At 38.6% G+C, this 27,827-nt stretch overlaps 1 protein-coding gene across 4 annotated transcripts in view; it reads right to left on the bottom strand.

Moving 5' to 3' along the window:
- The window catches only part of ROS1 (ROS proto-oncogene 1, receptor tyrosine kinase), a 72,112-nt gene that overhangs the window by 4,201 nt on the left and 40,084 nt on the right, over nucleotides 1-27,827 (bottom strand). For 3 of the 4 annotated variants that reach the window (XM_048936750.1, XM_048936748.1, XM_048936749.1), the window contains 14 exons: nucleotides 24,408-24,640; nucleotides 23,340-23,516; nucleotides 22,141-22,315; nucleotides 21,590-21,707; nucleotides 18,835-19,022; nucleotides 18,137-18,226; nucleotides 17,294-17,429; nucleotides 16,716-16,878; nucleotides 16,399-16,463; nucleotides 13,661-13,790; nucleotides 12,548-12,645; nucleotides 11,894-12,097; nucleotides 10,634-10,768; nucleotides 6,600-6,763 (listed from right to left, as the gene is read on the bottom strand). In XM_048936750.1, the coding sequence (XP_048792707.1) occupies nucleotides 6,600-6,763; nucleotides 10,634-10,768; nucleotides 11,894-12,097; nucleotides 12,548-12,645; nucleotides 13,661-13,790; nucleotides 16,399-16,463; nucleotides 16,716-16,878; nucleotides 17,294-17,429; nucleotides 18,137-18,226; nucleotides 18,835-19,022; nucleotides 21,590-21,707; nucleotides 22,141-22,315; nucleotides 23,340-23,516; nucleotides 24,408-24,640 (2,076 nt within the window). The remainder of the gene's footprint in view (nucleotides 1-6,599; nucleotides 6,764-10,633; nucleotides 10,769-11,893; nucleotides 12,098-12,547; nucleotides 12,646-13,660; nucleotides 13,791-16,398; nucleotides 16,464-16,715; nucleotides 16,879-17,293; nucleotides 17,430-18,136; nucleotides 18,227-18,834; nucleotides 19,023-21,589; nucleotides 21,708-22,140; nucleotides 22,316-23,339; nucleotides 23,517-24,407; nucleotides 24,641-27,827) is intronic. The other variant, XM_048936751.1, reaches the window with a different exon arrangement.

Here is a 27,827-nt window from a genome sequence, read left to right on the forward strand (position 1 = left end):
GAGTTTGCTTGCTTAGGCTCCTCTGAGGAAGCCAGTCCCAATCTGATTAAATCTGTGCTTCCCCCTCTAAATCCCCGCATCCCAGCCTGCTGCTTCCTGCAGGAGGCAGTGGCCATGCGAGTGGGGTCATGTATCCTGCCTTTCCAGCACAGAGTCCCTTTCCCTGCCCTCACTACAAGCTGTGCGGGCCCAAAGCATGTTTTGAAATCCTGCCTGGAAGGGCGCAAATTGTTGTGATGTCTTGATAAGCAGATGGTTTTGAGGTGTTTAATTTCAGAAGGTGACAATGTATAAGAGGAAAAAAAGTCCATAGAGAAGCTGATTGGTAGATTCAGAACAAACTGATCTGGAGATGTTGATCTTCTGTTATAGCTATTTCAAGGCCAGATCCTCAGCAAGCGCAAATTAGCAAAGCTCCATAAAAATAAGTGGGACATCAGCTAAGCATCCAGCCTGAAACATAACTAATTCTGGGTAACGCAGTGGCATATGATGCTTAGCACCTTCAACAGGTTAATGACCACATGTTTAGACGTACAGTCACATTTATTTCTCACCATTTATATCTTGGTTTTTCTCTTATGTACTCTGCCCCTTGCCCCTTCTGCACAGTTTGCATGGGAGTGAACAAGAGACTGGCTGGCATAACTGAAAAGTGCCCACAATGGGAACATCTGCAGAGGAAGTGCCTGGTGATGTACTTTTGTTAAGGGAGAAAAAGGTAGTTACCTAATGGTGACTGCTTCATCTCAACTGAGTCAATCAGCTCCAGGAGATGTTCCTGTGCTTAGAGTGTTTGGCCAATACCTGTTGTCCACCTGGAGCTGGAGGTACTGTGTTTCAGTTTCTGCACATTGCCAGTAAGAATATAAATAGAACAAATATATATCCGTTTTAATGCTCTGCTCTGTATTATGTATCAGTGGAGATATATCTGTGTTTCCTGTCTAATGAAGCATATGATCTTGCATGGCTTGAGAGTGACTCACCGACCTTGCTATTCTGTCAGACACTAAAGATGCTAAAAGCAAGGATTTTGTCCATCTTGCATTTTTACTGCACTAAACTGCTTGAAACACTGACTGCTCATTTTTCCTCCACATTTTGATAGTTTCTTAAAGTTTTTTTAGAGATTCATGGACTGAAATGCCTGTATACAAGATACTGTCTTGGGAAACATACATACAAACTTTTTTATTAACTAGTTCATTATCATGCTTAATAAAAGAGCACCAAAACCAGCCAGCTCCACATTTGTTTCAATAAAATGTGTCTTGATACATAAGCAGGGAAGCACCTCCATTCTCCATGTCACAAAGTAGGATAAATTTTACCAAGTTTTAATTACTCAGATGTTACATATCTGGTTTAGGCTTTTTCCCAGGCTCACTTTACAGTCAATTGAGAGAGAAGACAAGGATGTGTTTTTGTGGAGATACTAATTTCTCATATTGACCTTTACACAGTAATGTCCCCTGAACATGTGTACAACTCTCTGGTGACTATCAAGTGGCCTAGACAGACGGAGTAAGCACAGCACCTAAATTTTAGTTGGTTATATCTGCACACTCATACAACACAAATGTCATTTATAAAATCAGATGATCTGATATCATAATACATTTTTTCCCACTCATTGCAAGGCAAAGTTTCAGCATTACTTTCCATGCAATGTCATAGAGCTCATGTGCACTCTGAAATCAGAAAGCATTTGTCTAGGGAACACAAACAAAATGATCACCCCATCAAGTTTGCCTTTTCCTGCAGTGTTGTAAGCATTCACTGTTTTGGAAGAAGCCTTTTTGTTGACCTCTCCTGGCTCTGGGTCAGGCACTCACTGAACTAAGAGGGGAAGAGGATTACTGAATTTCAGAAAAATACAAAGGAGGCTAGATACAAGGTTTAAAAAATGTCTCTTATCAACACATCTGCTTCAGACAAGCTTCCGTTTGTCCAAGTGATTACTTTAAGACTGGAGAGGTGTGCAAAATAGTTTCTAAAAGGCAGCTAGTTTTAGGAAAATAAGCTAGTGACTTACAAAGCAATCCAGTACTACCCAGACATATAATTAACAATGAGAGCACTGATCTCAGATTTTAATACCAAATCCCCTCAATGAAATGTTTTGTATTTAGTTTAAAAAAAAAAAAAAATGACATTTTTAGCACGTGCCTTAATTGCTGAAAAAAACCCTAAATACACTGAATGTTTCAGCTTCCCACATTTTCCAAGAGGCATCTCCAGTTTAGGGATTAAAACATGATCTTTTAAGGCTGAACTTGCTTCCATTTTTTTAAACAAAAACGCTTACAGCTCTTGAACAAAACAAAATATTGAGGGCAAATGCAAGCAGCTTTTGAGGAGTCTTTTGCTCTAGTTGCTGTTTTTCTCTAGTTATGCCAGAATCCTCTGCTTTCATCAGGACAGCCTCTTCCAGCAGTAACGGTGTTGCTCTGACAAAGTTTTTGAGCAGTTCTGTATTTCTTCCTTATAGGTCCAGAATGCATTACTGGGAGCAGCACTGATAAGAATAGTCCTCCTGTGTCAAAAAGGCAAGAAGCTGCTCCAGCTGCTTAATGCCCATTTGTCTGATGTTGACAAAGATGTTTGCCAAAACAGACAGGTGTTTCCATACCCATAAAGGGGAATGCTTGGGACTTGAAAAATATAGCACTGTCTTGAATGCACAAATGTAAAAAGTTGTTTCTGAGAATAGATGAGCTGGTTATTTTTACAGCAGTGCAGAACCATGCTTTTAGCATGCTGACTCATGATGTTTCTTTTGCACTTATTGGAAAGGAGGGAAGAACAGCCTATATTTCAGCCACGAGTGGGGCTCTTGAATCAATTCCAATTTGATTCAAAACCAGTAAAGTATCCCACAGATATCTCAGTGCTGCAGATGGAAAGAACTTCCCTTACTCAAAATGTTATCACTTCTTGCCTGCCCATAGTCAATGTCCTGGGAACTCTGTAAGAGCAAGAAAGAGTAAATGCTCAACTGGTAGATATCAAGAGCCTTTAATTCTCTTGATGCAGAGGCACTTGCAATGGGTGCTGGGACTGGTATTGTGCTCATCTGCTGAAATAGAGAAGGAATGAGGTAAAAGCAGATCTAGCTGCATAACCTCATTAATGCTACTTTCAGTTGAAATGAGTGAGAGGTAGGTAAGGAAATACCCATAGAGATCCCACAGATATGCAGAAAATATTTAGTGAAACTGATGCTTTGTATGTATTAACTGCAGTACTTATCCTGTAGACTGCCATCCCAAAGGAACAAACTCATGTTCTCCTGCCTGTGACATTTTTTTTCTGTAAAAACATTACTGGCTGCTGTAGCCTGAGAACTAATCTGCACATCCCAGTGGGCTGCTGCCTAGTCACTTGGTGCTGGAAGAAATACTGTTGCTTATAGCTGGCCATACTTGCCACCCTTTGGTCAAGGAAGCAAAGTCAGACTCTGCTGAGATTCCTTTACTCCCTTTCTAAACACCGATGCCAGGAGCTGCTGGTGTTGCTTGGACATATTTATTGCTATTTGCTGCTTCCTTTATATGGGTAACTCTAGCAGCAGCAAAGCTGGTATCTCTTCTATCATCCCTTCACTATCCTGTTAGTGTGCTCTCTAGACCACTAACATGCTTTCTATATTAGTTCACCCATACTTGCAGCCTGCTTGACGTACTGCATTAGTAATAATGTTGATAAGAAAGTCTAACATTTTTTCAGCACTTCTACCTATTAAACAATGCTAACAGCATGTACAGACCTGCTAATGGCCTAGCTAACTACAAGCAGGTAAGGTTTAACAGAATTTTGAATACGTATTTTCCCATGTAAAGCTAAATATTATAGTTATTTTGAGTTCTGTTATTACACTTTGCTTGACATTTGGCTCTTTCTTTTGAAACCACATCTCCTGGTGAGAGCAAGCATTTCTTGGCAGCAGGGTAATGATAGGAGTTTCATTACACACAAAGGCCAATGACTACGTAACGTTTTTGGAAAACCTTGCCCAGGACAATCCATCACGGAATGGTATTTTGGATAATTTGTTCTGGCCGTCATCTTCCTACTACTGCAAACACAAGAAGTGCTCCGTTTAGTTCTAGCTAAAAATGAATGCAAACTTAGAGCTACTTTAAAAATTACTTACTTCTGCAGTATTCTATAAATTGCAGACTGATACTTCATGCCCCAAAATGTGTGGTGGGATCACGAAGGAGCATGCATTTTATTCTTGAAGTTTGACTAGCACATGAATTGCTAGTCCTTGCATAAAACAGCCACACTTCTGGAGCCAGCATTACTCTGAACTCCATCACAAAATGTTTACATTTCAGGCAAAGAAATAATTGAATGAATTTAAGCTGGATATCTGCAGAAACCCTTCAGGCATGGTTCCCTGATCAGATAATATGGTAACATTAAAACATTACCAAGACTCTAGGCCTTCGGTCAAGTATGCAGCGTACAGTTTGAATGGACTTGTAAAGACTCTTGGGGAAAAAAGAAGATAACCAACAGATAAACTATAATTTTCGGGGGGGGGAAAGTATGTCTGTTATAGAGACATGTAAAGATTTTATCAAGTGTTCAGTAATTTAAAAGAACTTACATGAAAGAATGATATGTAGATGAATTAATTTTGAGTTATACTGTTTTCTGATGGGCATCTCAGTGTGAAAATCATTAGAAGGCCTGAGGAGAAGCCTAACGAGGAATTTTGAGAACTGAAGCATGCCTAAAATCCTGGCTATGGAGATACCTGGTACAGTATCTGAGATGAGATTTCTAGCTTCTAGACAGCTGCATTTAGGTGAGATAAAATCCATACAAAATATAAGGCCTATTAGCTTGGGCAAGGTGCCTAATTAATTGGCTGTAATCATTTCCTGAGCTAATTCCAGGCTTAAATTTGTGCCAGATTAAATATCTTTTTCCCTGAACACCACTATTCAAAGCAAAGATGCCCTTAAATAAATTAGCAAATTATATTACATGCATATGCACTAAGCATTTCATTATTGGGTAAGGATGCAAAATCAGCTGGTTAAAAAAGCAGGAAATGATAGGTTATCAGTGCTAGCATACTTTGGTCCCAGTGCATCAGTGATATAATCTTTGGCCTTGTATGAACGTGTCATACTGAATGGATTTGATACAGAGTGAAATTATGATGGGGAGGGGGGGGCTGGCATTTGCAAAATATCATTGGATGACACCAACTAGCAAAATATTGAATAGAATATCATTAACTGAGAATTCAACAATGCCAGTCAACTGAATGTAAGTAAAATATGTTGAAAAATGGCTATGTAATTGCATAAGTGAATGCTGCATCATTCCTGGAATTTATCACAATTTGTTTGTGGGTGGGGAAAATCAGAAAATACTGAGGTATTAAAACTGTTTACGAGACAGAGTGAGTTTCCAGTACAAAAACTTTTTGTGGGAAAAAAAAACTTCTAGAAATTTTAGCAATTACTAGTTTTTGCTTTTTTTGGATTGGGAAGCACTTCTTTTAGCAGAGTTGTTTTTTTTTTTCCCACTAGAAAAGCAAAATAAGGAAACAAGTTAAATTAAAAGTAACTGTGAAATAAAAGTGAGATATTTCAAGAGATAAAAACCTTCTTTTTGAAGACATTCAAATCACACCATTTACTAAATCTCCATTTTTTCCTAGATTTAGCCATTTGGGAATTACTGAGGATTGGAAAATCTTGTTCTGGCTCAAGTCACACTTGCTCAGATTTGACATCAAATTTGACTTTTCAGGTTTGATTTTTCAGATTTCTGTCTACAAAATCGTAACAGTATTCTTTTGTAATTGGGCTTTGTTGTGTCCATTGTCTTGAGTATATCTTCCCTAACATCACCTCATTTTACTCACGCACAGTGTGCAAAGCACAGGCATGCTGTGATTCCTGGCTGGATCTATCACAGGCAAAGATAAAGTCTGCCTTACTTAGGTACCTAATTTATGTTCTGTTTCAGGCAACCACTGAACCAGTACTCCTAAAGTAAAAGCCGAAGTGCCACCTTTAGCAAATGGGGAAATTGAAGTTAGGTCTGAACTGGATGTGTTTTGCGATGCTTGCTCAGTCTCAACCTCATACATTTTTTGCTTGGTAATTTTACGTGTGCTTTACCTAATATATCATACCTAATGATGCTTAATACATCCTCACGAGCTCACAAAAAGAGAGGAAAATTGCGACTTTCCAGTACTTGAGGGGAGCTTATAATCAGATGAGAGATCAACTTTTTATGTGAGCAGATAGTGATAGGACAAGGGGGAATGGCTTTAAACTAAAAGAGGAGAAATTTAGGTTAGATGTTAGGGCAAAAATTATTTGCTCAGAAAAAATTATTTGGCACATGCTGCCCAGAGAAGCTGTGGATAACCCATCCATTCCTGGAGGTTCAAGTCCAGGTTGGATTGGGCCCTAGGCAGTCTGATCTGAGGTGGCAGCCCTGCCCATGGCAGGAGCTGGAGCTGAGTGGGCTTTAAGGTCTCTTCCAACCTGTGATTCTGTGTTTACACTGTTGAAGCCTTGGGCAGAAGGTGTAGTGACAGTGCTGCCCAGGCTTACCCTCAAAAGCTTGGTTGATGAATCCAGCCACTGACTCTTTTTCTTCAAGGAAGTAGCTGAAGCACAGTGGAGAGTGCCTTATCTCCTGCAGTTTGTGCTGAATATAAAAGAAAGTTGGTCTGTCGTGAGGATCTTGGGCCCAGCATCGTGTCATTAAATCGCGTCTGGAAAAAAGAATTGATAAAAAGTAAGTATTAAAGATGATAGAATCATCCATCTTATCATTTAATCCTCTGACAAGCAAGTTTAGTGTAGATTTTCAACTTCTGAAGAGTTCATACATGGTGCAAAGATTACTACCAGCTGCTGAAGGAAGAAAAGCAGATTATGGGTCAGTTGTTAGGAATACTCACCATGAATGCTTTCAGTTTTGCCACAGAATGGATACATTTTTTGAGATTGGGAGCAGTTATAACATTGTAAGGCCAAAAAAAAAAAAAAAGCACCCCCAAACCCCACCAATACCTGCTCACAACTCTCACAACTCTCTCCTAAAAAGTGGCCAATACTTTCTGAGGAAGCAAACAAGAAAATAATTGTGTGACAGTAAAAATTTCACTAAAAAAAAAAAAAAAAAAAAGAACTTGAAGCAATTAGCTTATTTTATTCTCCTTCAGCTACAAAGATGTTCAAAGCAAACTCTCTGGGAAAGAGAAGGTTAATTTAGACTTCTGCTCCCAGACCAAAACAAATAGGAGTACATTTTCCCATCAAAGGCAAAAATGGTATCAGTTTTCCCTGGGTGCAGGGATCCTAGCCCAACCTGTACAAACGTATTGGTACCATTCAGTGGAAAAACTGCCTTTCTTGTTTGTGTAAAGGATAGGGCTGATTTACACTGCCTACTCGAGGGCATGAATTGCGGCAAGCCCCAGACACACAAAAACAAATCTTACAAAAGCCAGGGGGAGCAGGGCTGGAAACCAAACGGCAGTCAACACCTGGGTACGTTAAATGTTGGGAGAGGGGTCTTAGGGCCTCAAAACCAGAGCGCAGCATTTGAGCAGTCAGTGAAAGGACGATTCAGGAAGCTCTTCAAGGAATGCAGAGTATTCACCTCTAAGCCATAAGTTCAAATCCTCCCCTGACAAACAGCCTTGCTGTGAGATCTGAGTTATGCGAAATGAATTGGCTTGCTCAGAGGATCCAGTTCAAAAAGGAGGCTGCTGTCCTTCGACACAACTCAGTATTTTATGGAACTCCTGATGACAACTCTCTACTTCTGATTTTTCCATGATATTTTTCATTAAAATATTGTGTTTGGATGAAAAACATCAGTACATTTTTTTCAGAATCACTTTTCACCAACCTATATCACACAGTTGCAGATCTGTTAGTGTGATACCAACTTCTCAAAAGAATTCAATGAAATCTTAAGTATCTGGAAAGTGATAGTAGCTTCCAGTCACTGAATCACTTCCTCTCCTTACTTACTTTCAGCTGTACTGTTTATTGATGACGCAAAAAAATACAGATAGAAAAGTACTGAATTGGGCTGGAAGAGAAATAACTCCGGTTTTCCTTCTATTGGCAATAACATATCCATCACAGTCAATTCAAAAGCCAGCTTTGGATGCTGGAAACCAAACCACCTACTTTGTGGTCATGCTGATTTGTAGGATGTTCAAGAAGAGGACCTGAACTGCAGGTTAGTATCTGGACTCTGATGGGCAGAGCCTTGTGCACAGAGGTGTGCAGAGCTTAATGAATGCACTGCTCTTGTGACAGAAAGGAGAAACAGAAACCAACAGAGGGAAAAAGAAATAAGAAATGATCCACAAAGTCACTTATGAAACAAGAACTTGACAAATGCAGATTCAGAACATTTTTGCATTCCTAAGACAGTCTTTCGAAACAACTACTTTTTAATGGACCATTTGCTTCCCAAAACCATTCAGTTTTGTAACTGAGTGGGAATATTCACTGTTGAAAAGACATTAAAAGATGCTCTGCCTGAACCTTGGCATGCTCTTGCATTTAAAGCTAACACTCTGGGTGGCTGTATAGATGTGGGTCTCTGACTGCACAACTAGTGTCATTCATACATCTGATTCACATTTCGATAAACACAGTTCATCTACAGACCTCCAAGTCTCTTTTTCAGTTCATTTCCAAGCTTTATGTATCTGCTCTTCTCTTGAGGAAACCAAGATATTCTGGAACAATATCTTAAGGAGGCCAGGGGCAGAACTTCTCTTCCCCTACCCCTAAAAAATGAAAACAATCCCACTTCCTAATGCTTTCACACCCGAGGTTTCTGTGTCAACTCTCCTTGCTCTTGCAGTGCAAGCCTACCACAGATTCCTAAACACTTCTCAGCTGAAGTAATTTGGCCTTTGAACTCTCTTCCTATCAACGATGGTTTGTTTTGTCAAATGACAATGAGAAAGCCAAAGTATCGGGAAGACAATCACCGACTGCTGATGTCCCGATGCAGGTTCAAAACCACACGGAGAGCAGCAGGAATGTCAAGAATCTCAGCATGCCATTAATGACCGAACAAAGTAGCAAAAAAGCTATTTAGGCTACTGACAGAAGCTGCACGCAGGTGCTGAGCGTTCACCAAATGAGATAAAAAGACGATACAGAAATCTAAGAGCTCATTCAGCCCCTTGGCTTTCAAAAACCAAGCTGATGCTGTTAGGTCCTGATCCTACAAGTCACAGCCTGTGGATGAGAGTTTAAGCTCTACCTGACATGCTAATTTGTGAGTCCTAGGACTTTTAAAAAAATACTTAGGTCAACTTTTTCTTGTTTCTTCTGAAGATCTTGTTCACTTCAAAGGCAGCTTATAAACCTTTATGTGAGCTTGAACACTGAACTATCATATGGGTATACTTCATCTCCTATGCTTTTTTATTTGTGGGTCAGCTGTCAGGAATTTTTTAAGGAAACATTTTTCAGCAGAAAGTACTGAAACTGAAGTTTCTGTTGGGCTCCCATTAGTGCTGTCATTTCACTTCCAGTTTGCACCGTGTTCTTAAAAAAAAATTATAACGTCTTCAGTTTCTCCAAATGGTAGTTTTTTCTTCCTCCCCCCTCCCCCCCCCCCCCTTTCTTTTAATTGTTAATGCAATATTTCAGCTATATCCAGATAATGATAAGTAATCACCATTCGGAACTAAGAGCATTGTAATTGATGTGGGACCTATTATGGAGATCCAGGCTTGCCAATCACAGGATCAGTTTCAAACCATTTCCTCAGCCCCAGGAGTAAGAATTCTGTACCTTAAGTACCTTCTTCTTCCATTTGTAGGACCAGCTGTCAAATGCATTTCTGTGACTGCTTACGCAGAATGGTTGTATAGGATTTGAGACATGAAATTAGGCTATACTGAGTGATCATTGGACTCAGATTCAATTTCCTCATTCATACACCTCTGTCTGGTATAGATATATTATATGCATTGACTTTTTTTCTTTCAATTACAGCTGAATTTTGTACTCAAGATACAGTTTGGAATTGAAACCTTTGTTTATCCAGCTCAGCTGAAGTCTAATCAGAAGTGCAGGCTTCTTTATTTTGCTCTGCTTCAACTTCTCTTGTTGGCTTTTTTACAGAGAGGTCTGCTAAGATGTGCTATCAGTAAGAAAGCCTGTTATGTCTACTATCAATGGCACATGGTATATAGGACCAAGTTAACTCTTCATTACAGTCGTAATAACTTCTAACCAGTTCTGAACTGGTTGATCACGCATTCCCAGTCTGTTATTACTACTGGATTCATGCCTAAGGCTTAATTTATGTTATCTCTAAAGCCCTGTTTAAAAGACAGCTATGTATCAGCCATTAAACTTTAAGACTTCATTTTCAGTTCTCACTGAAATTCATGCTCACAGGCAGTTCTACTGGATGAGTTAGGAGCAAAGTGGGCAGGTACAAATGCAAGCTGTTTTATCTAAACAACAAAAAAATGAGTGGATGTTAGATTTTGCAGGGGTGTAAGTAGCCATTCAAAATGATAGTCGCCTGGCAATAAAGCTATTGCTGTCTTATAAATATTATCAACAATATATAAACAAAATTAACTTACATGTCATCAGGACAGTTGTTTGGAGATTCCAGCCTTCCTCCTGATCGTACATGGTGTAAAACTTCTATATTGGAAAGACCCGGATATGGCTGTTGACCCAAAGTTAATGTTTCCCACATTAAGACTCCAAAAGCCCTAAGAAACACCAACAATAAATTTTGATTACCATGGTGATGATGAGCAATGTCTATCATCAGGTAATTAAAAGGGCTCCAGTCTAAGAACGAGACTCAAAAAAATTAGGAGCAAGTTGTTTTAACGTGATGTAAAACACTGGACACATCCTTAATCCTGGCTCTAGAATTGCTAAAATAAATACGTACTACTAACACATTTTCCTAGACATGGTGAGATGCAGTACAGCATCCCTAGGCACCACTCTCCATTTTCGTATGTCTTCACTTAAACAAGCATTTAGAAATTGCTGGAGGTGTCACTGGAAATGGAGAGAGTTACAAGTTCTCTGAAGTACCACTCATAAAGCAATCAGCACCTCATTGGATTTGGCACAGGGAACTAAGCGGACTTTTTAGATAAAGGTAAGAGTGGCAGTTAAATGGATAGGCTGTAGGGCCGGAAGACTTGACCAAGATTGGTGAGCTGTAGCCCACCAACTGTCACCCATAGCTATCCAATCTGAAACTGTGAATCTCAGGTTCAGCGGAACTGAATTGGTTTGCTTTTTTCCAGGACTCCTGACAGGGTCTCTGCTTCTTCACCATAAACCCAAATCTGCCCAAATATACCTTGCAAATAAACCTCTGCAGCAAAGTACTTTCCCATAGTGATGCTGAGAAATTTGGACTTCAAAATAATGAAGTCATCGCTACAGGGTGAAATGGTAAGGGGAAAGTATTTGTTTGTAGGAAGGAAATGTCAATTAACCTAATGGAAAACAAAATGGAAAAAACAGAATATAGGCAGTCAATTCACTGCTCAAACAGGAAAAATAAAAATACAAATAAAAAAATTGGGCCTTATACAAAACTATTTCATTGAGCAACACAATTTTTTCCCATCCAGGATCCCAGGGCTATAGCCCAGAGCATTAAGTAAAGAAATACTTACAAGCAGATACAGTTGTTGTGCCAAGTTTTTTACCAGTTCACAAAAACACCGCATAGGAAGAAATCTATCTTAGCTTGTGAATTATTAGAGATGGAAATATTCAAGCTTATCATTGCTGCTGTAAATCAATATTTTCTTGCTGTGCGATTTACTATTCTTTTCACACTGCTGTGTGTGCCTGCTATAGCTCACCAAACATCAGAGCGATTTGTAAACACGCCATCAATGAGGCTTTCAGGAGCCATCCATCTGACAGGGAGCAGGCCTTCTCCTCTTTTCCTGTAGTAATCATTTTTATAGATATCTCTGGCAAGTCCAAAATCACCAATCTTTACCACCCGGGAGCAGCTCCCATAACGCTTCTCAGACACAAGGCAGTTGCGAGCAGCCAGGTCCCTGAATTTTATAGAAACAAGAAGATGGAGTCAGCTTTGCAGAGTGACTCAGGTCAGAAGAGATCTCCAGAGGTCAAATGGTTCAACGTTCTGTAGAGAACAGTGTCAGTCCTCAGGTTAGATCAGGTGGTTAGTTAAATTTTGCATATCTTCAAGGCTGGTGATGCCACAGCTTCCTTGGGCAACCTGTTCCAGTGATTGATCCTGTTCATTGTGAACAACATATTCTAGTTTCCCTTGCTTCCCTGGTATAAAATCTTAGAGTAGCCCATCATTTTTTGAGAAAATTGTAAGTAATTTTAACAGAAAAGCATAACTTCATGTTTTAATTCAGTTCTCTTACCCTTCCTGTTATATTGTGACATCTTTCCCAGGTATTTTGTCCCAGGTAAGATAATTAGTCTTGGTATTGGGGGTAAAGCTTGAAAGGTGAAGGAAAGAAATTCTGTACCTGTGTATGAAATGCATTTTCTCTAAATAGGCACAACCTTTGCAAATATCCAAGCATATATCCAAGAGGTCAGTCAATGTCAGTAAGGGACTCTGGAACTACAAGAAACAAAGGCAATGTTAGCCACATCTCCTGCGTTTACAAACTCAGAATGACAGCCTCCCCAGTACTAGAGTATTCCTACTACAGTAGTCATAGTAGAACAATACCATGCAAAGATGGTATTGTTTTCTCATCTGAAATTTATAGGATTTTTGCAAAACAGGTGCAAAGTATCTGTGTGCCAATAGAGCAAATGCCAATTAGTTGCAGAGTAAACTGCTAAATCACTACACTGCAAGGCAGGGTAACACATCCTGTTCTTTGATTTGGGGCTAAGAATATCCTGGGACCTTCAGAATTGCTTCTTTGCTGTAGTGGAAGAAATGGGACACCAAATATTTCCTCCTGCTATTATATCAGGTTTGCTTGCTGCTGTATATTAGTCAGTAGAATAGGTTATTTCTATAGAATACACGTACATCCTTTTCAGTAGGCTTCAACACTGACTGTGCATTTGATGTGATCATATAAATGAAATAGACACCTGCTATGGTGCTCTAAAATTCCAGTGTCAAGTCCCTTTGACATGAACTCATACCATTAATATTCTTAATCTTCATGCTGACTATGAAAGTTAATTAACTTCTTAATTAAAGAGGTTTATTTTTTATTCTTTTCTCCTTTTTCCTCTGAAGACTTTTGGGATACAGCCACAATGACAACAACAACTGTGAGAACTAGTGGACCAGATATATGACCACTATTATATGTTATAACTTTTCTAAGGGCTCTTTACAGTGTTCATAGAGACGTACTCAACAGACACATCACGACTGAAAAAAATTCCACTTTTAATCAGTGTTTTAATGGTATTCAACATGACATTCAATCTTCTTCACAGCAACTCTGAATGCCTGGTCAGCACTCAATGCTGAGATCCCAGGGCATTAGCCAGGTCGGAGCCTGCAAATGCAGAAGGAACTGGACATCAGCATGGCCTTTAAGGAAGATTAAAACCAAGAAACTGTGGGCAGATACGTGTTAAAAATAGACCCCTTGAGGTCATCCTACCTTTTGCTTTCTGGCTCCTCGTAAATAGCTAAGCAGATCTCCTCCTTCCATCAGCTCCAGTATAAGGTACTGAGGTTCATTTAACAGGCACACTCCGAGTAGCTTCAGAATGTGAGGATGATCAAATTTACTAAAGAGAAATAAATGACTGTAAGATTAAGTATGAAAAATTCAATTGGTCGACAATAATTTGCATATACCTACAAGTAGTGAATGGGTTTACCCTTTACAATCCCACCTCCATGAACATAATGATTTAGTAACTTAAATTGCCTTGACTTGCTTAGTCATGGGGCAATTCTGTGACATCCTTTCAAAGCACGAGTTTACACTGTGCTTTGACAGGCACTGTAACGCATACATGCATGTTAAAGACATGCTTCATCGTGTTTATGTGAAGTAAGACAAGATACCCAAAGGTAATCTCATCTAGGAATAACATGAATTGCCACCTGTGCACTGGAAGTATCTCTACTATTTTAGTAGAGTATTCCTACTACAGTAGTCATAGTAGAACTATTGATTTAGAGAAACGCACAGAGAGAAATGGAAGCATAAGGCACAATACCATCATCTTACAATCTAGAGAACTGTTTTGTTCAACTGTTTTTGTTTTATCAAGATAAACAAAACACTCATGAGAAGAACTAGCAGGTATGAGAGTAACTGCTTGTATGTGTCCAAAGTCTTGGGATTATGACAGAGAAATCAGCCCTCTGCAATCTTGCAACTTACAAACAGTGCAAAATATTCACTGACTCTTTCAGGGACCGTGTTTTTACAACCACATTTATTGTGTTTGAAAATAGTTTTCTCTTTGCACTGCTGTGTGAAAGGACTTGCACCATCAGCCAGAGAAACATGACCCTGTTGGGAAAACTGAACACATCACTGTTAGGTGGTGTCTAAAGTGCTGTCAAATGCACCAGAATAAACAAACAAATACAACAGAGGAACATTTTCCTTCTAACCTCTTTCAGTTCATTTAATCTTAGGCGTGGGCAAAAGCTCTTCAGCAAAAAGTGTGATTTTGAATTTGACAGTTCCCCCGCAGCACATACCTCTCAATCAGACAATGTTGTCACTCTTAAGAACAAAAAAAGAAGAAGGAAGGCGCACCTGATTTTTCCTTACAGTTCCTGCAGTCCTTCCTCTACTGAGCTGTTATTTCTTATTTCCAAAGTAATGGGAGGCACCCCTGCTACGTATATTTATACACAAATGATCCACGAATAACAAATATCAAATTATTGTTTGACATACGGATAGCTCAAAACTTTTTCCACTATTGCATAGCAATAAGTAGAAGAAACTTACAGTCCTTGCTTAGCTAGGACAGCAGAACACTACTGAATGTACTCCCAGAATGCAAGCAACATTTAAACACAGAATATCAGGGTTTGTAAACAGCCAGAGCCACCTATGTAACCTTTTTGTCTTTGGCTTAATTTGAGACATCACCAAAGAACATCAAGAAAAGCCTCTAACCTCTCCATGAGGAAACTAAATCATTCTTTTTCACTTTAAAGAAATATTTAAAGCATATAAAACATGCCTTTTTATTATTATGATTTAATGACTACTGGAAATATGTAACACCTAACCTTTCCTATTCCCCCTGTCTCATTTAACTGGTATACATGTAGGCCCACATTAGTATTTAAATTTAAATCTAATAAATTCCAATAACATATTTTTACAGGATTTCTCAGTTTGGATTTATAGCTAAAAAAAAACACAACAACATGAAAAAGCAGAATTGGAGAAGCTCTGAGTATATGTCATTTCCATACTACATAGAGAGGAGTTTTTAACCGGCTTTATGACTGCCAGGTAGACATAGGAAGTTTGCACACAGCACTTGCTCTTCATCATTAATTTACACCATCATTACATGATTTCATTTTAAATTTCACCAGCCTTTTACTCCTTTCAGTGTACAGTGCTTGGTAAAAGTCAGGCAAAGTAATGAAAGATATAGATACATTTTAACTGTAAACAAAACAGAACAAAAAAACACTAAAAATCAATTTCAAATTTAGTAGTATTACATTTTCTGTGCAGGAAATGAAATATTTCATTTTTCAAAATATGATTCTAATCCTGCATTTATGAAATGGAAGTCAAGGAAGTGTAGATCAACACATCTGAAAGCCACATTGTACTTCAAAATCAAACAAAATTTCAGTTTCTACTAGTCTCTGTGAACAAGAACAAGAACTTCAAGCTGACATGCAGACTTTTCCATGTCAAGTTCTCACACTGCAGACGTGTATTATCTTTTCTGGGTGCACCTCGGTACAATAGGTATGTGGCAGCCTCTAGTGGTAAGTATGTGCATTTTTAAAAAACAATTTCCATAGTAAATTGAGACTGCTAGGCATAAGCTTGTTTTGATGCATTTATTTTGATAAAATAATGCCAGCAAAATGTTGCTATTTACCTTTAATGACTTAGTTCTAGGGGAACAGAGAGACTGAAATATCTCAGTCCAAAACCTAACAAATCCATTCCATCAATATATCAAATTTGCAATCCAAATCTTAAATTTTGCAAAAGAGTTTTATAGCTTCAGTTTCATGAGATTAACCAGTAGCAATCTGAGGTGTTTTAAAAGAAATAGGAGACTACCCCAAAACACCACATCTGAGAAAAGCGCTGCTCTCATTCCTATCAAAGTCCACCACACTCATATGAGAGCAGTTTTGAAGGATACCCAATGGCAAAGCTCTTCCTACCTCATTAAGTGTGCCTCCTTCAAGAATTCACTCTTCTCTTGATCTGTTGCACCCCTCTTCAAAGTCTACTCAACAGAAAGCACAAGAACACTTATGTCACCATGACTTTTAGAACATATAGGTGACATGGACACAGCCTTAAATACATGGTATTTTCCAGCAGTTGTTACAAAGTGATAGATTCAGCTTTAAGTGACTCACAAGAAATCCAGCAAGGAAATATCTAAATCTCTCAATGCTTGTTTCAGTTGCATAACATCTGAGCCAAATCTCTGCAATTCCATTCTGTTTCCAGAGGACTACACAGATGTGATTACCTTGACTGCTACTTTGGATTCCCCACTTCCGTCTGCCAGGATATCTAATGCAGTCCCTTCATACACCTCTCCAAATGCTCCACTTCCTAACAACTTGTGTAGGTTCAATTTGTCCCGAGAAAAAGCTGGCAATGACTCGATCTCTGCTTGAGAAGGAAGAGTGCTGCAAAACATCAATACTAGTCACTTGTTAATAGTTAAAAATGCTTGGCATTATATAAAATTCTTCCTTATATGAATCTGATGCTATTTGACTCATGAACTACATCTAGGGGGAGTTTGGGTGAAACCTGAATGTTTTGGAATCTCTTGGAAAACACCATGTCTCCTTCCCTCTCCCTTCACTTGTGTTTGTTGCTAAAGTGAGCACTCAGTGCGGGATAGAGGAAATCCAGGCCAGGCTGTATACCAGGGAACTAGCTTGGCAGGGCATATTTCAGAGCAGACCTGCCCTCTGAGCAGATGCGGCTCCCATCATCACATCAGGTTGTCAGGGATGAGAATGTTGATAAAAACCAATCCAGAGAAGCCCTCTTCTGTGTTTTTGTCCTGAAAATGCGTTTCCTCCAAGGACATACCTGACAGCATAACATGCATTGGCTAATCCCACTGTCTCAGCCATCCCCCTGAGTTGAGCTAATTCTTTATCTTCCTTGACAAGCACTATCTGCCCAGTTAAGGTTGGTTTTCTTGATTTCCGTCTTTGGTGCCATACTGGAATAGAAAAGAAGACCACAAGATATTTTACTCCGAGAGCATCCCAGAATGTGAGTAGGCTCTGAAAGGCGGCAAGGTCATTGCTTTTTTTTTCTTTTTGTCATTCTGTACAGCATGACCCTTTGGCAGCAAGCGTGAATGAGCCACTACCTTTTCCCAAAGAAGACAGAAAATTGAGAAATTAGGCAAGCATCCACTTCTGTATGTGACAAGAGCAAAACCCAAAGAGTTGGTGCAATATCACATGGCAAAGATGAGGAATGAGAGGATAGGACCCTCATATCTAGATATTTATATTACAGAGTAATCTCTGCATTCTTCCTTCAGGAAAAAGGCTGAAGGGGATAAAATGAATTCTTTTGGTGAATAAACACAACACCTAACTTGCAAATTACAAGTTTTCATTAGGATATGTGAGAACTTCAGAGCTCCTTCAGCATTTCTATGCTGTTTCTACAAGTAATCTACAGTAATAAATGCCTTAAGATAGAGTGAACTGTTATCCTTTCCTAAATGTTGAATAGGTAACCACACATCTCTAAGACCTCAGAAGATGAGAGCACAGAAATTCCCTCCTGCTTCCATACTGCAGATTGTTCAGCATTTCCCCAGACCTGGAAGCCCATCATCTCCTGCTATCGGAAATGCCTGGCAAACCAAGGATATGCAAAAAAAATAAAAATAAAAAAAAATCAACCACATACCAAAACCAAACAGTATGATCATAGTCAAGCCCAGTACAACTGCTCCAATCACAGCAACAATAGCAGTGATATCTGGAGAGGTCACAGTATCTGTTAAACAGAAGGGAAAAACTGGTAAATGACTGTGTATATGAACTGTATCAACCTAACTGAAAGATCCTAGAGTTGCTTAGAGTTGCCTGCTGTGTGAGTATCTTTCTCTGCACAAAGCTCTCTTGTAAGCTATGTGGACACATCTATATTTGGTCAAATTAGTTCTCTTCCTCTAGGTCTCGACTGTTTATGCACTGATAACCCACAGTATGTATGTAAAGAGAATGTGCCAACTGCTTGATCACTCAGGATGGGATTTTCAAAAACAACAGCAGTGTACAGACCTAGAATTCTGACGGACATCAAGTAGTAATTTTCACATCTTTATCCAGCATGGAAGCTTGCATTTACTTCAAGATTCACATCATGATGCAAAGTGTGGGTCCATGGAGAAAAATCAGTATAAAGAAGCAAAATCAAAGTTCAGGCCCACTGTTCCGTGCAAAGCAGTGGCAATTGGGGTTACAGTGTAAATGCTACCAGTAATTACCCTGCAGACATATTCTTTGTGCAACAACTTCATCATAAAAGAGGTCTCTCTTCTGAAATGAGTTTATTTATTCTGGAAAAACTTGATTAACAAAACATAGAAGTGTAGGACATACCTTTAGCCAACACAATATCTTTGCTTATGTCACTGTATTCACCAAGCCCCAGCATATTTGCAGCTGCTACTCTGAATTGAAAAGTTCCTTCTAAGTTCTCGGCCTTCCATGTGCAAATGCTGTCACAAGAACCATTGTAAACCACCATCCACAAAGACTTCACTTTGTTGGTGTTGCCAGACTGCTTCCTACAACAGGCACAATGAAATAACCCAGGTAAAATATTAATGCAGTAAGTGTTGTTCATTACTTCTCCTCCATTCTTCACTTTCACAGCTTTCTCAAAATCTCTTTGCCTGCATGAAATCTCAATCTATTCATGGGGTTTTGGCTCTGGAGCAGAAAATTGTGCCATTCCATTTCATCAATGCCAGAAATCACACATTCTCAGTTTGGCATTGGAAATGAAATGCTATAACATTTTAGATGTGCAAAGCTGCAGCACACTTTCATCCATGTCAGTGCACACCTTACAGCCAAGGTTTCACAACTTCTTATTCAGTTTTCAGAAAAAAGAAAAAACCAAACACAACAACAGTGTTTATTTTGTGTACTGTTAGAAGTTCTTGCTTTCCTGGGCCTAGAGTAATTCAGTGGCTCTTGTGCATCAGGTTTCACAAGCTAAATAGGAAGCAAGTCATTGGCAGGGAAGACACAATTCTTTAGCTAGCCAGGTTCCCATAGTATCTGCTGACTGCTGCATATATTTCTTCCATTCCCCATTGGACTGAGATTGATTGCTCATAATAAATCCAGAGCTGATTATTCACCAACCAGACCACACATTAAACTTGAAAGGCAATATGTGAAATATCATTTCATGTCACACTGGACTGTAATATTTCATATGAGATGACCTTTATGAGTATGTCAATCACTCTCCCAATATGCTTCAATTAAGAAAAAAAGCCAAACACTTCTAAACCAAAAGACAAGTAAAAACTATACCTTCATGTTCACATCCTAACCAGAACTGTAAGAAAAATGGGTTATTTCAGAAGGCTATGCAAAAATTTTCTAGAATAATATAGGTCTGACTTAACACTTTTTTGAAGGGCATAGAGATACCTTGAGGTTCAAAGTGCAATTCTGCATATTCTCTGCATATGTGCATTGAAGCTGGAGAAGAAAAAAATGTATTTCCTTAATCTAAAAAAAGCCTCAGTGATGCAGTATGATTCCAGAGATTAATATGAAGCTGGAGGCTGGAGAACACAGCAGCTAAGAGACAGTCCTGACCTGGGCCACAGCAAGTCAGGCTTAATGTGGCTGTTGGCACGTCAAAATTATTGTGGTCTCATAGCATGAAAGTCAGTGCTGCTGTACACTCACAGAACTGTTCGGAACCTAACAGCACCAGAAAAATATTTCTGAGTGAAAACTTAAGTAAAGTATGCTCAACACCACAGTGCTGTGAATCTTTAACTTTCATAAGCACTGAATTGACTGAGGAAAAGGAAATATTAGATTCCCTCTATCACTGCTCATTTAAAACGTCTTAGGAATATCTCAGGAAATTGAACCTCCTTCAGTTTTAAATAATTAAAAACTAATTAAATCTTTCACTGACTGCATTGAACACACTTGGCCAAATATTGGTCAAAATAATGAGAACTTTCAAAGTCACAGCGGTCAACAACATACTCTAACCTGTCCATTCAGCCCTTACATTGCTAGTGCAAGAATATGTGTGAAATAGCACTCAGTGGAGTCTAATAAGTGTGACATGTGCAGTTCAAGTGATTTGTATTTGACAAATTACTATAAATATTATCGAATCTTCTCATATTTGTGAGACTACCTTATGACTCTTCCTGGCAGCACTATATGAGCTTTCCTTACATCCACTGAACGCTAAGATATTTCAATATACATTTTAGCTGAGAATATTTGCTAAATATTTGAAAATTCAGATTTGAAAGATTTCCAAATGTTTCAGTAAAAAATGTATACCCAAATATATTCCTATATTTCAAGGATTGGTCTGGAAACGTTGTTAGTGTACATTCAGTGTTTTCTACGAATTGATGTCAAAAAGTGGCTACTTATTTTACAGAAGGATGAGATCCTATGAGAAGGGCCATTAACATCATTGACATTTCACTATTCCTATAAGAAATATACTGAAAGCCCTTGAGATCTCATATCTGTATTAGCAAAAATGATTAGTTCTATCAGGTGTATTTCAAATTGTCCAGAATCTAAACACAATCCCAATAATCTTCTGAAAACTCAGAACAAGTGAAAATGCATATTCAAAGCAGAGAAAATTAAAATTGCGTATTGGTTCAGAAATTTCATACTTTATGTCCTTTATGTCAACAAATCATGAGCCCACCTATCTCTTAAATACAATTGCAAAAGCAATTACAGAATAAGTGGATGTTGCTAATAGGAATACGTCCTGTGATAGCAAGACACAAGGCTGATTTACCCTCCCAGTCTGTACAAAAGCCCAAGCAATGACAATTTCAAAGATAAATAACTAATTCTCAGCAATTTCCAAAACATCCACATTGTTTTGGGCTCAAAGGGCAGCTCAGAATCATCAGAGATATTCCCTGACCTATGGATGCATAGCACCCCGTGCTTCCTCAGAGGAAAGTGGTTGACTGCAATATGCTTGGCACCAGATTAGTCCACCTGTCCATGTAACTGAACAACCAGACAAAGTCTCTAACAAAGCCTGTTCCTGCTCACCTTGTTTTTTTCTGGACTGCTCCCTAGGTAACAAATAGCATCACACATTGCTTACCTGCTTTCTAGGATGTAGTAGGTGAGGTTGCTTCCATTGTCTTCAGCCTTTTCCCACTGTACAGAGTTTTTAGAGTCTTCTGCTCTTTTGGGTGTTCCCGGCTTACTGGGAACACCAGCTTTGGCCAAATGGGGAAGATACAAACATTTTCAACATGTACAGCAAAACAAAAGGCTAACAGAGCAAAATTTAGACATGTACAAGAGTGGACATACAAAAAGAGCAAAGATCAGCATCAGTAATACCCCATGAAAAATTAGTCTTTGGCCTTCTCTTTGTGATGGACAAGTTTCAAAATTTTCACTCACATGGAGCTTTTCATGAGTAGTTATGAGTTAATATGGATATAGGCATTTCATCTCATTCCCTCACTCTTTTCCCCATGTTCCACTTGAAGTGAATCTTAATTTCTTGGTGTTCTGTTACTTATTTTCCAAAAGTATTAGGTCCTGATATAAGAAAATTACCTGCTAAATTTTACAAAATATGTTTTAATGATTCATGTTCTGAAAATAGTACTAAAATCTTGTTTTCCTATGCTATGTGCTTACCTGTAGTTTTAAAGCTTGTTGGAAAGGAAGTGCTCTTCATTCCTGTAATATATACTACTGTTGCTCTTACAAGATAATTGGAAGAAGGAAGAGTTCCCGTGAGATTGCATGTGTAAACAGGGCCTATAGTACATGTAGTGCTTGCAGGAGAAAACCAATCACTTCTTGTTTGCCACTAGAAAAATAAAATATCATCATAGTCAGCTTTCTTACTCTCTTGAAAATATATCACAGATTATTTGTGGATATATAACCACCTCGCTACATTTTAATACTGTAGGAGAGAGGTTATGCATTTGTTTTTTCAATCACAGGATTTTATCTTGTTAGAGACCAAGAACACAAAAACTAGTTTTATTTCCCCCTTTGCTTTCAGAAAACCTGCAAGTCTTGGTAACCACAAAGGACAATAGATTAAGTGATCCTTTTGCACAGCTAAAAGGAGCCTTTCCCTTGCTTAGCTCTGTGCAGCTTGTGTTTCTAGATCACTGTGACACAGCCATGAGTTCAGTTTGCCATCATGCAGTTGAAAGGAGATGGTTTAATGGAGTTTGATGCTTTTTTTATGGCAGGTGGGAAACATCTGGTGTAGGCTTCCTGGGTCTGATTATCTGTATCAAGGAATCTATGTGATCTAGTTTAGCACAGGACATTTTCTGTGTCTGGTGGTCTAAACATTAAAACCTGAAGCTCCCATCCTTGCTGCTGTCACTGCTGCACTTATCTCTGCAGTCTGCACTATTGCACCTGTTTTTACATCCAGCATTTTCTTCTAACTACTATCATAGGAAAATAAAATTCAGATACCAGGTTGTAGCTGACATTTAATGCCAAACATCCTTTTCTTTATTTTCTTTTGCAGAGTAGACATACAGCTCACAGTTAACAGACAGACTGGAGGAGAGCAGTGAGGAAAGAGGGAGGGAACTATACTGAAACAGGAGACCCAAGAGGAATTCTGGTGGGGTCATCCAGGATGTCCTTTGGCACTGTGGAGTATTAAATGCTGCAGCTGCACTCCTCCTTGTTCCTGGCAAATGCTGCCTCCATCCTGCCTCTTCTGAGTCACTAAGACTGACATCACTGTGCCCAAATTAACCACTGAGATTCTTCATATATGCCCTGCCATGCTATCTTGCTCACCAGGGTAGAACTGGGTTATGTTTAATCTGACATGGAAAAAAATTAAGTATTTTTACCTTACGCAGCTCAAACCAGAAGCTGGTTCCATTGATGTGCAGAGGAGCTCTCCATTCTAGCTGGAAACTGGTATTTCCGGGGATTATGTTGGAAGGTGAAATTGGAGACTCAAAAGTTTTTGCAGTAACAGGGACACTTTCAGAAAACCAGTTCTCATTGGGATGAAAAGCAAGAACCTAGTAAAGAAACAGATGAAATGTACAGTACAAGACCAGGTAGAAAAGGTGGCTTTAGAGTGTTTGGAAGGATAGCCGTTTTAAAACAAGGTAATATTTTGGCAATCCAGGATTAAATGTTTTGTGCTTCAGTGTTACATATCTTTAGGATGAATGTCAGTGGTTTCTGCAGTCCCCCTACTCACAGAATCTTTTCAGTTTCATCTTTCTCACTAAAACTCTTCTTTTAGATCCTTCCTAAATGCCACAGATTCTTACACCAGTATGCAGACATTACATCACATGCTGGATCACAAAAACACGATATCAGATACTTTTTTCGTTTTATTAGACTTTTTTTTTTCTTTTTTACTAAAGAAAAAAAATATTAAAGGAAAAAAAAGCAATTGCTAAAACAACTAAGTCCACTATTCATATAACAATAAAGTTCCCTTTCATTGAAATTTTCAGAGCTTTTGCTCCTAAGATAAAACTTCATCTATTAGCTACGATTCATTTCACTCACACAGCCCTGCTTATTACACCACATCAAGTGCTTCGGAGTTAGGTGGCCTCCTTGCAGAAAGGAGGTTTCTCATCTGTTGATCATCCTTCAGCATGTATCATTGCAACCGCAGCAAGACTGTAGCAGAAATTCCTATTTAGTCTTGATGTCGGTGATATGCTCCCACAATAGAAAATATTTCAGTTATAGGATTTCATCCGAAAAACTCATATGGAAATAAATTGTGATGTTTGATTTTCTTTAATGAGAAGACTAGAGGACTGAGAGAAATCTGTCAATTTTTGAACTTATATTTTCAAAATAGAAATACATATTTACAGAGAAGCAGTCTGAAAACTTGCAGGTTAGTAACAGACAGGTAGTGATTATACTGCTTGTGATTATACCTTGAACAAATTGTTTGTTCCAGACTGGAGATCACTGACAGACCATGAAAGCGTCCCATTTGGAAATTCACTTTTTCTCAAGGGAGCTTCTGGGAACAAAGACAATAAATTGACAGAGATTTGATAGCGGATGGATTCTAGAGGTCCATTTGGCTCCAGAGGCTCATTCCAAGATATGTTGATAGTAGTGTCGGACAAAACCACTGCCTTAACGGAATCAACTCCCTCTGGTACTGGAAGAGAAATTAAAATGAATCTACTTTTGGTATGGATCTCACTGTTTTTCTCTTTTTTATTTGACTGATTTTTAGGCAAATAAAATGTAATGGAGGAAGGAAATATAAGTTATGAATATGGTAGTATTCTTGGCTATTGTACCATGCATGCAGGCAAAAACATTGCTGGTGTCGTAAAAACAGAACTTCTTTCTTATCAGTTTCAGATTTGAATGCAGTAAGACGATAACTTGGATATGCACTAAAAAAAAAATACCTATGCTCTTTCCCAACTGGAAAGAAGAAATCCTCAAATTTGACTACGTATCACAATATTTTTTAAAAGATACGTTCAAAGATTAATTAAATCCTTCAGGTTGGGCTCTATGAATTGAGCAGTTCCAATATAATGTAAAGCTGATTTATTTTTCATCTGATCTACAAGTTAGATTTATTTTATAAAGTTATTTTGAAACACTTTATACTTAAATATCTAGAAAAAAATAAGTTTCTGCATAGCTTCCATGTATTCTGCTTTCTATAAAGAAATCATTAAACTCAAGATTTCTCATATAAAACATGAGGTTGGCCTTTGACCTAAACTCATCTGAGATGTCCCTCTGTTACTGCTAAGCAAAGAGAAGATAGTTGCCAAGATAGTAAACCGTCACATACTCATAAGATGTACAACATCTCCAAATTTCAGTGGTGAAGAGAAATACTGTATTCTGGATTGCCAGTCAAATGGACAGTAAGTAATTTACAAAAGAAAAAAAATATTTGCAAACTCATCGTGTAAGCAGGATTGAGTTGAACTGTTGTTAGATAAAACACAACCCCCTCAAGTTCATTTTTCCATAAGTTCATGTATTCTTCAGCTCTTTATTTTGTCCAGTTCAGAATCTCACAATTAAAGAGATTTATTTTGTTTACTTTGAGAGGTGTTTCTAGATTCCAAGAACAAAGTATTCACCAAGACAGCTTGTTATATAGGCTCTGCAGAAGAGGAAGCTAGCTGAGAACTCCCGAGCATTTCTTGCTATCATTTACAATTTTTTTTCAGAAATATATTCTCTAAGCTATGTAAGTGAGAAACTTGGCTTGTTGGTCTATTTTTCATGCCAGCAGATTTCTCACTAGCTCTTTTGTAAAAAATAAACTCTTCCCTTGGATCTCTGTGACCACTAATTGAACTGGTAGGTGGAATGCCCCAACTCTGTGTTAAACATTCTTTCTTTCCCTTTGAACTGTGCAGATACATAAAGAGTTAAAAGTTGTTACACTATCTAGATTCCCAATATTTCAGAATTAAGAGAGCATATTCTCTAATTTATGCCTTAGCAGCAAGGACTCCAGGCTATTTCAGTGAAATGTGCAGAAGCTAAGCTAGCAAGGAAGGCAAATGCCTTGTTTCACCAGCTAAAAGATATGTGGTGGAAGAGTGACACTCTGTGGCAAGAGGAATGCATTTATTTTTCCAAGTTGTACTTTTTTCATTCCTTCTATTTTCCTATTTGTTAGAAAGTACAGATTAATCCAAGCTTCTATCATTTCATTACAGAATTGAGGGAAAGAGAGGGAATGTACGCTGCTTCTGAGGTGTGAAATAGCATACACATTTCAAGAGGCTCTAGTAGCATCTGATTACAATTTAAACTAGCAGTTACATTCATGAAATTGAGAACACAAGTGCTGGGACACAAACACATTCTAGTCACAGCTGGTTGGAAAATTTTCAACAAATTGTGAAAAGCTCTAAATGTTGATGAAAATACCTGTTAAACTGCTCAGGGTTTGGGATTTCTTCTTCTTCTTCTTCTTCTTCTTCTTTTTCTCATTATTATCATTTATTTTCGTTTTTCTATTTTGTTTTCAGACTTATTTGTTTTGGTCACAGTGTTTTGTTTTGCCCAACTGAAGAAGTTTGTTTTGAGTTTCGTGTTTCACTTGACTTGAGACTGAAAAATTCCATTTCAGTGGAGCAACCCAGTCTCTCATTTCATGTTCAACATTCAAGTTCCTCCACGGAAAGGGTGTACATTGCTGCAGGTTGGCTCAGTTTACCACACAAAGAAGCAAGAGTGTGAATTCCTGCCACATCCCAATAGTATCCAATCTTACTCAATCAGCAAGTCGTATGAATTTTGCAGTACAGACACAGATTCCCATGCAAAGAATTGAAATTGACTTCTTATAGGTCAGCTTTGCTTACCTTCTGCAACATACTCCTTAGTAATATGCTCAAAATATTCATAGATCTACATAGGACCAGAGCCTAGTTGTTCAGTGCTGCAGACAGTGAGAAATCCATTTAAGTGGTAAAAAAATATAGCAGGGCAGAGAGAACCCAAATAGAGGTAAAGAGAGAGTAAGGGAAAACCTTTGGATTCTTGCTATGGTATGCACACGTCTAGCTGCATTTCACAAGAATATAGCTGTAGTTGTGTAGTGTCCACAGCTACATGTCACCTATCACCAGCCCTGCTATAGATGGCTCAAGTGAGCGAATACTTAAGATCCAAGTGTTGCTGTGCCTCTCCACTTCATTCACTTGCTCTCTCTCAGAGCAGAACTGCTCCAATCTTGTGGGACAGGATCCAGGCAGGAAAAGCAGTGAAGGTAAGTCTACAGCATGTCTGTAACACAGTGAGTTCAGCAGCAAGCATCCCTAGGTACTCTCTCCCAGTTCCTTTCAGTAAAATACAAATGGACCGCCATCCAGGCTTGGTTATAGCTCTGATTCTGTAACATGGACATTATCAGAGGTGTCTGATGGATCTTCAGGCGGTGAGTTTTTGTGTGTTAAGCTGCCACCAAGCAGACACCAAGCACAATAAATGGAGCAGAGCTGCAGTGCCAATCTGCCACAAAAGAAGAGCAATTAAGTTGCACCACAGTAAGTATAGGTTGGATATCAGGAAATACTTCTTTACAGAAAGGGTTGTTAAGCACTGCAATAGGCTCCCCAGGGAGATGGTTGAGTCACCATCTCTGGATGTGTTTAAAAGCCATTTGGATTTGGTGCTCAGGGACCTGATTTAGCAGAGGGTTGTTAGAGTTAGGGTAGTATGGTTAGGTTATGGTTGGACTCTATGATCTTTAAGGTTTTTTCCAACCTGAGTGATTCTATGATTCTATTCTATGATTCTATGATTCTAATAAAGTGCTATGCTTACTACAGAGAATGGATAGATCTTTGGTATTG

Source organism: Lagopus muta, chromosome 2 (assembly GCF_023343835.1).
Source record: "Lagopus muta isolate bLagMut1 chromosome 2, bLagMut1 primary, whole genome shotgun sequence".
Taxonomy (NCBI): Eukaryota; Metazoa; Chordata; class Aves; order Galliformes; family Phasianidae; genus Lagopus; species Lagopus muta.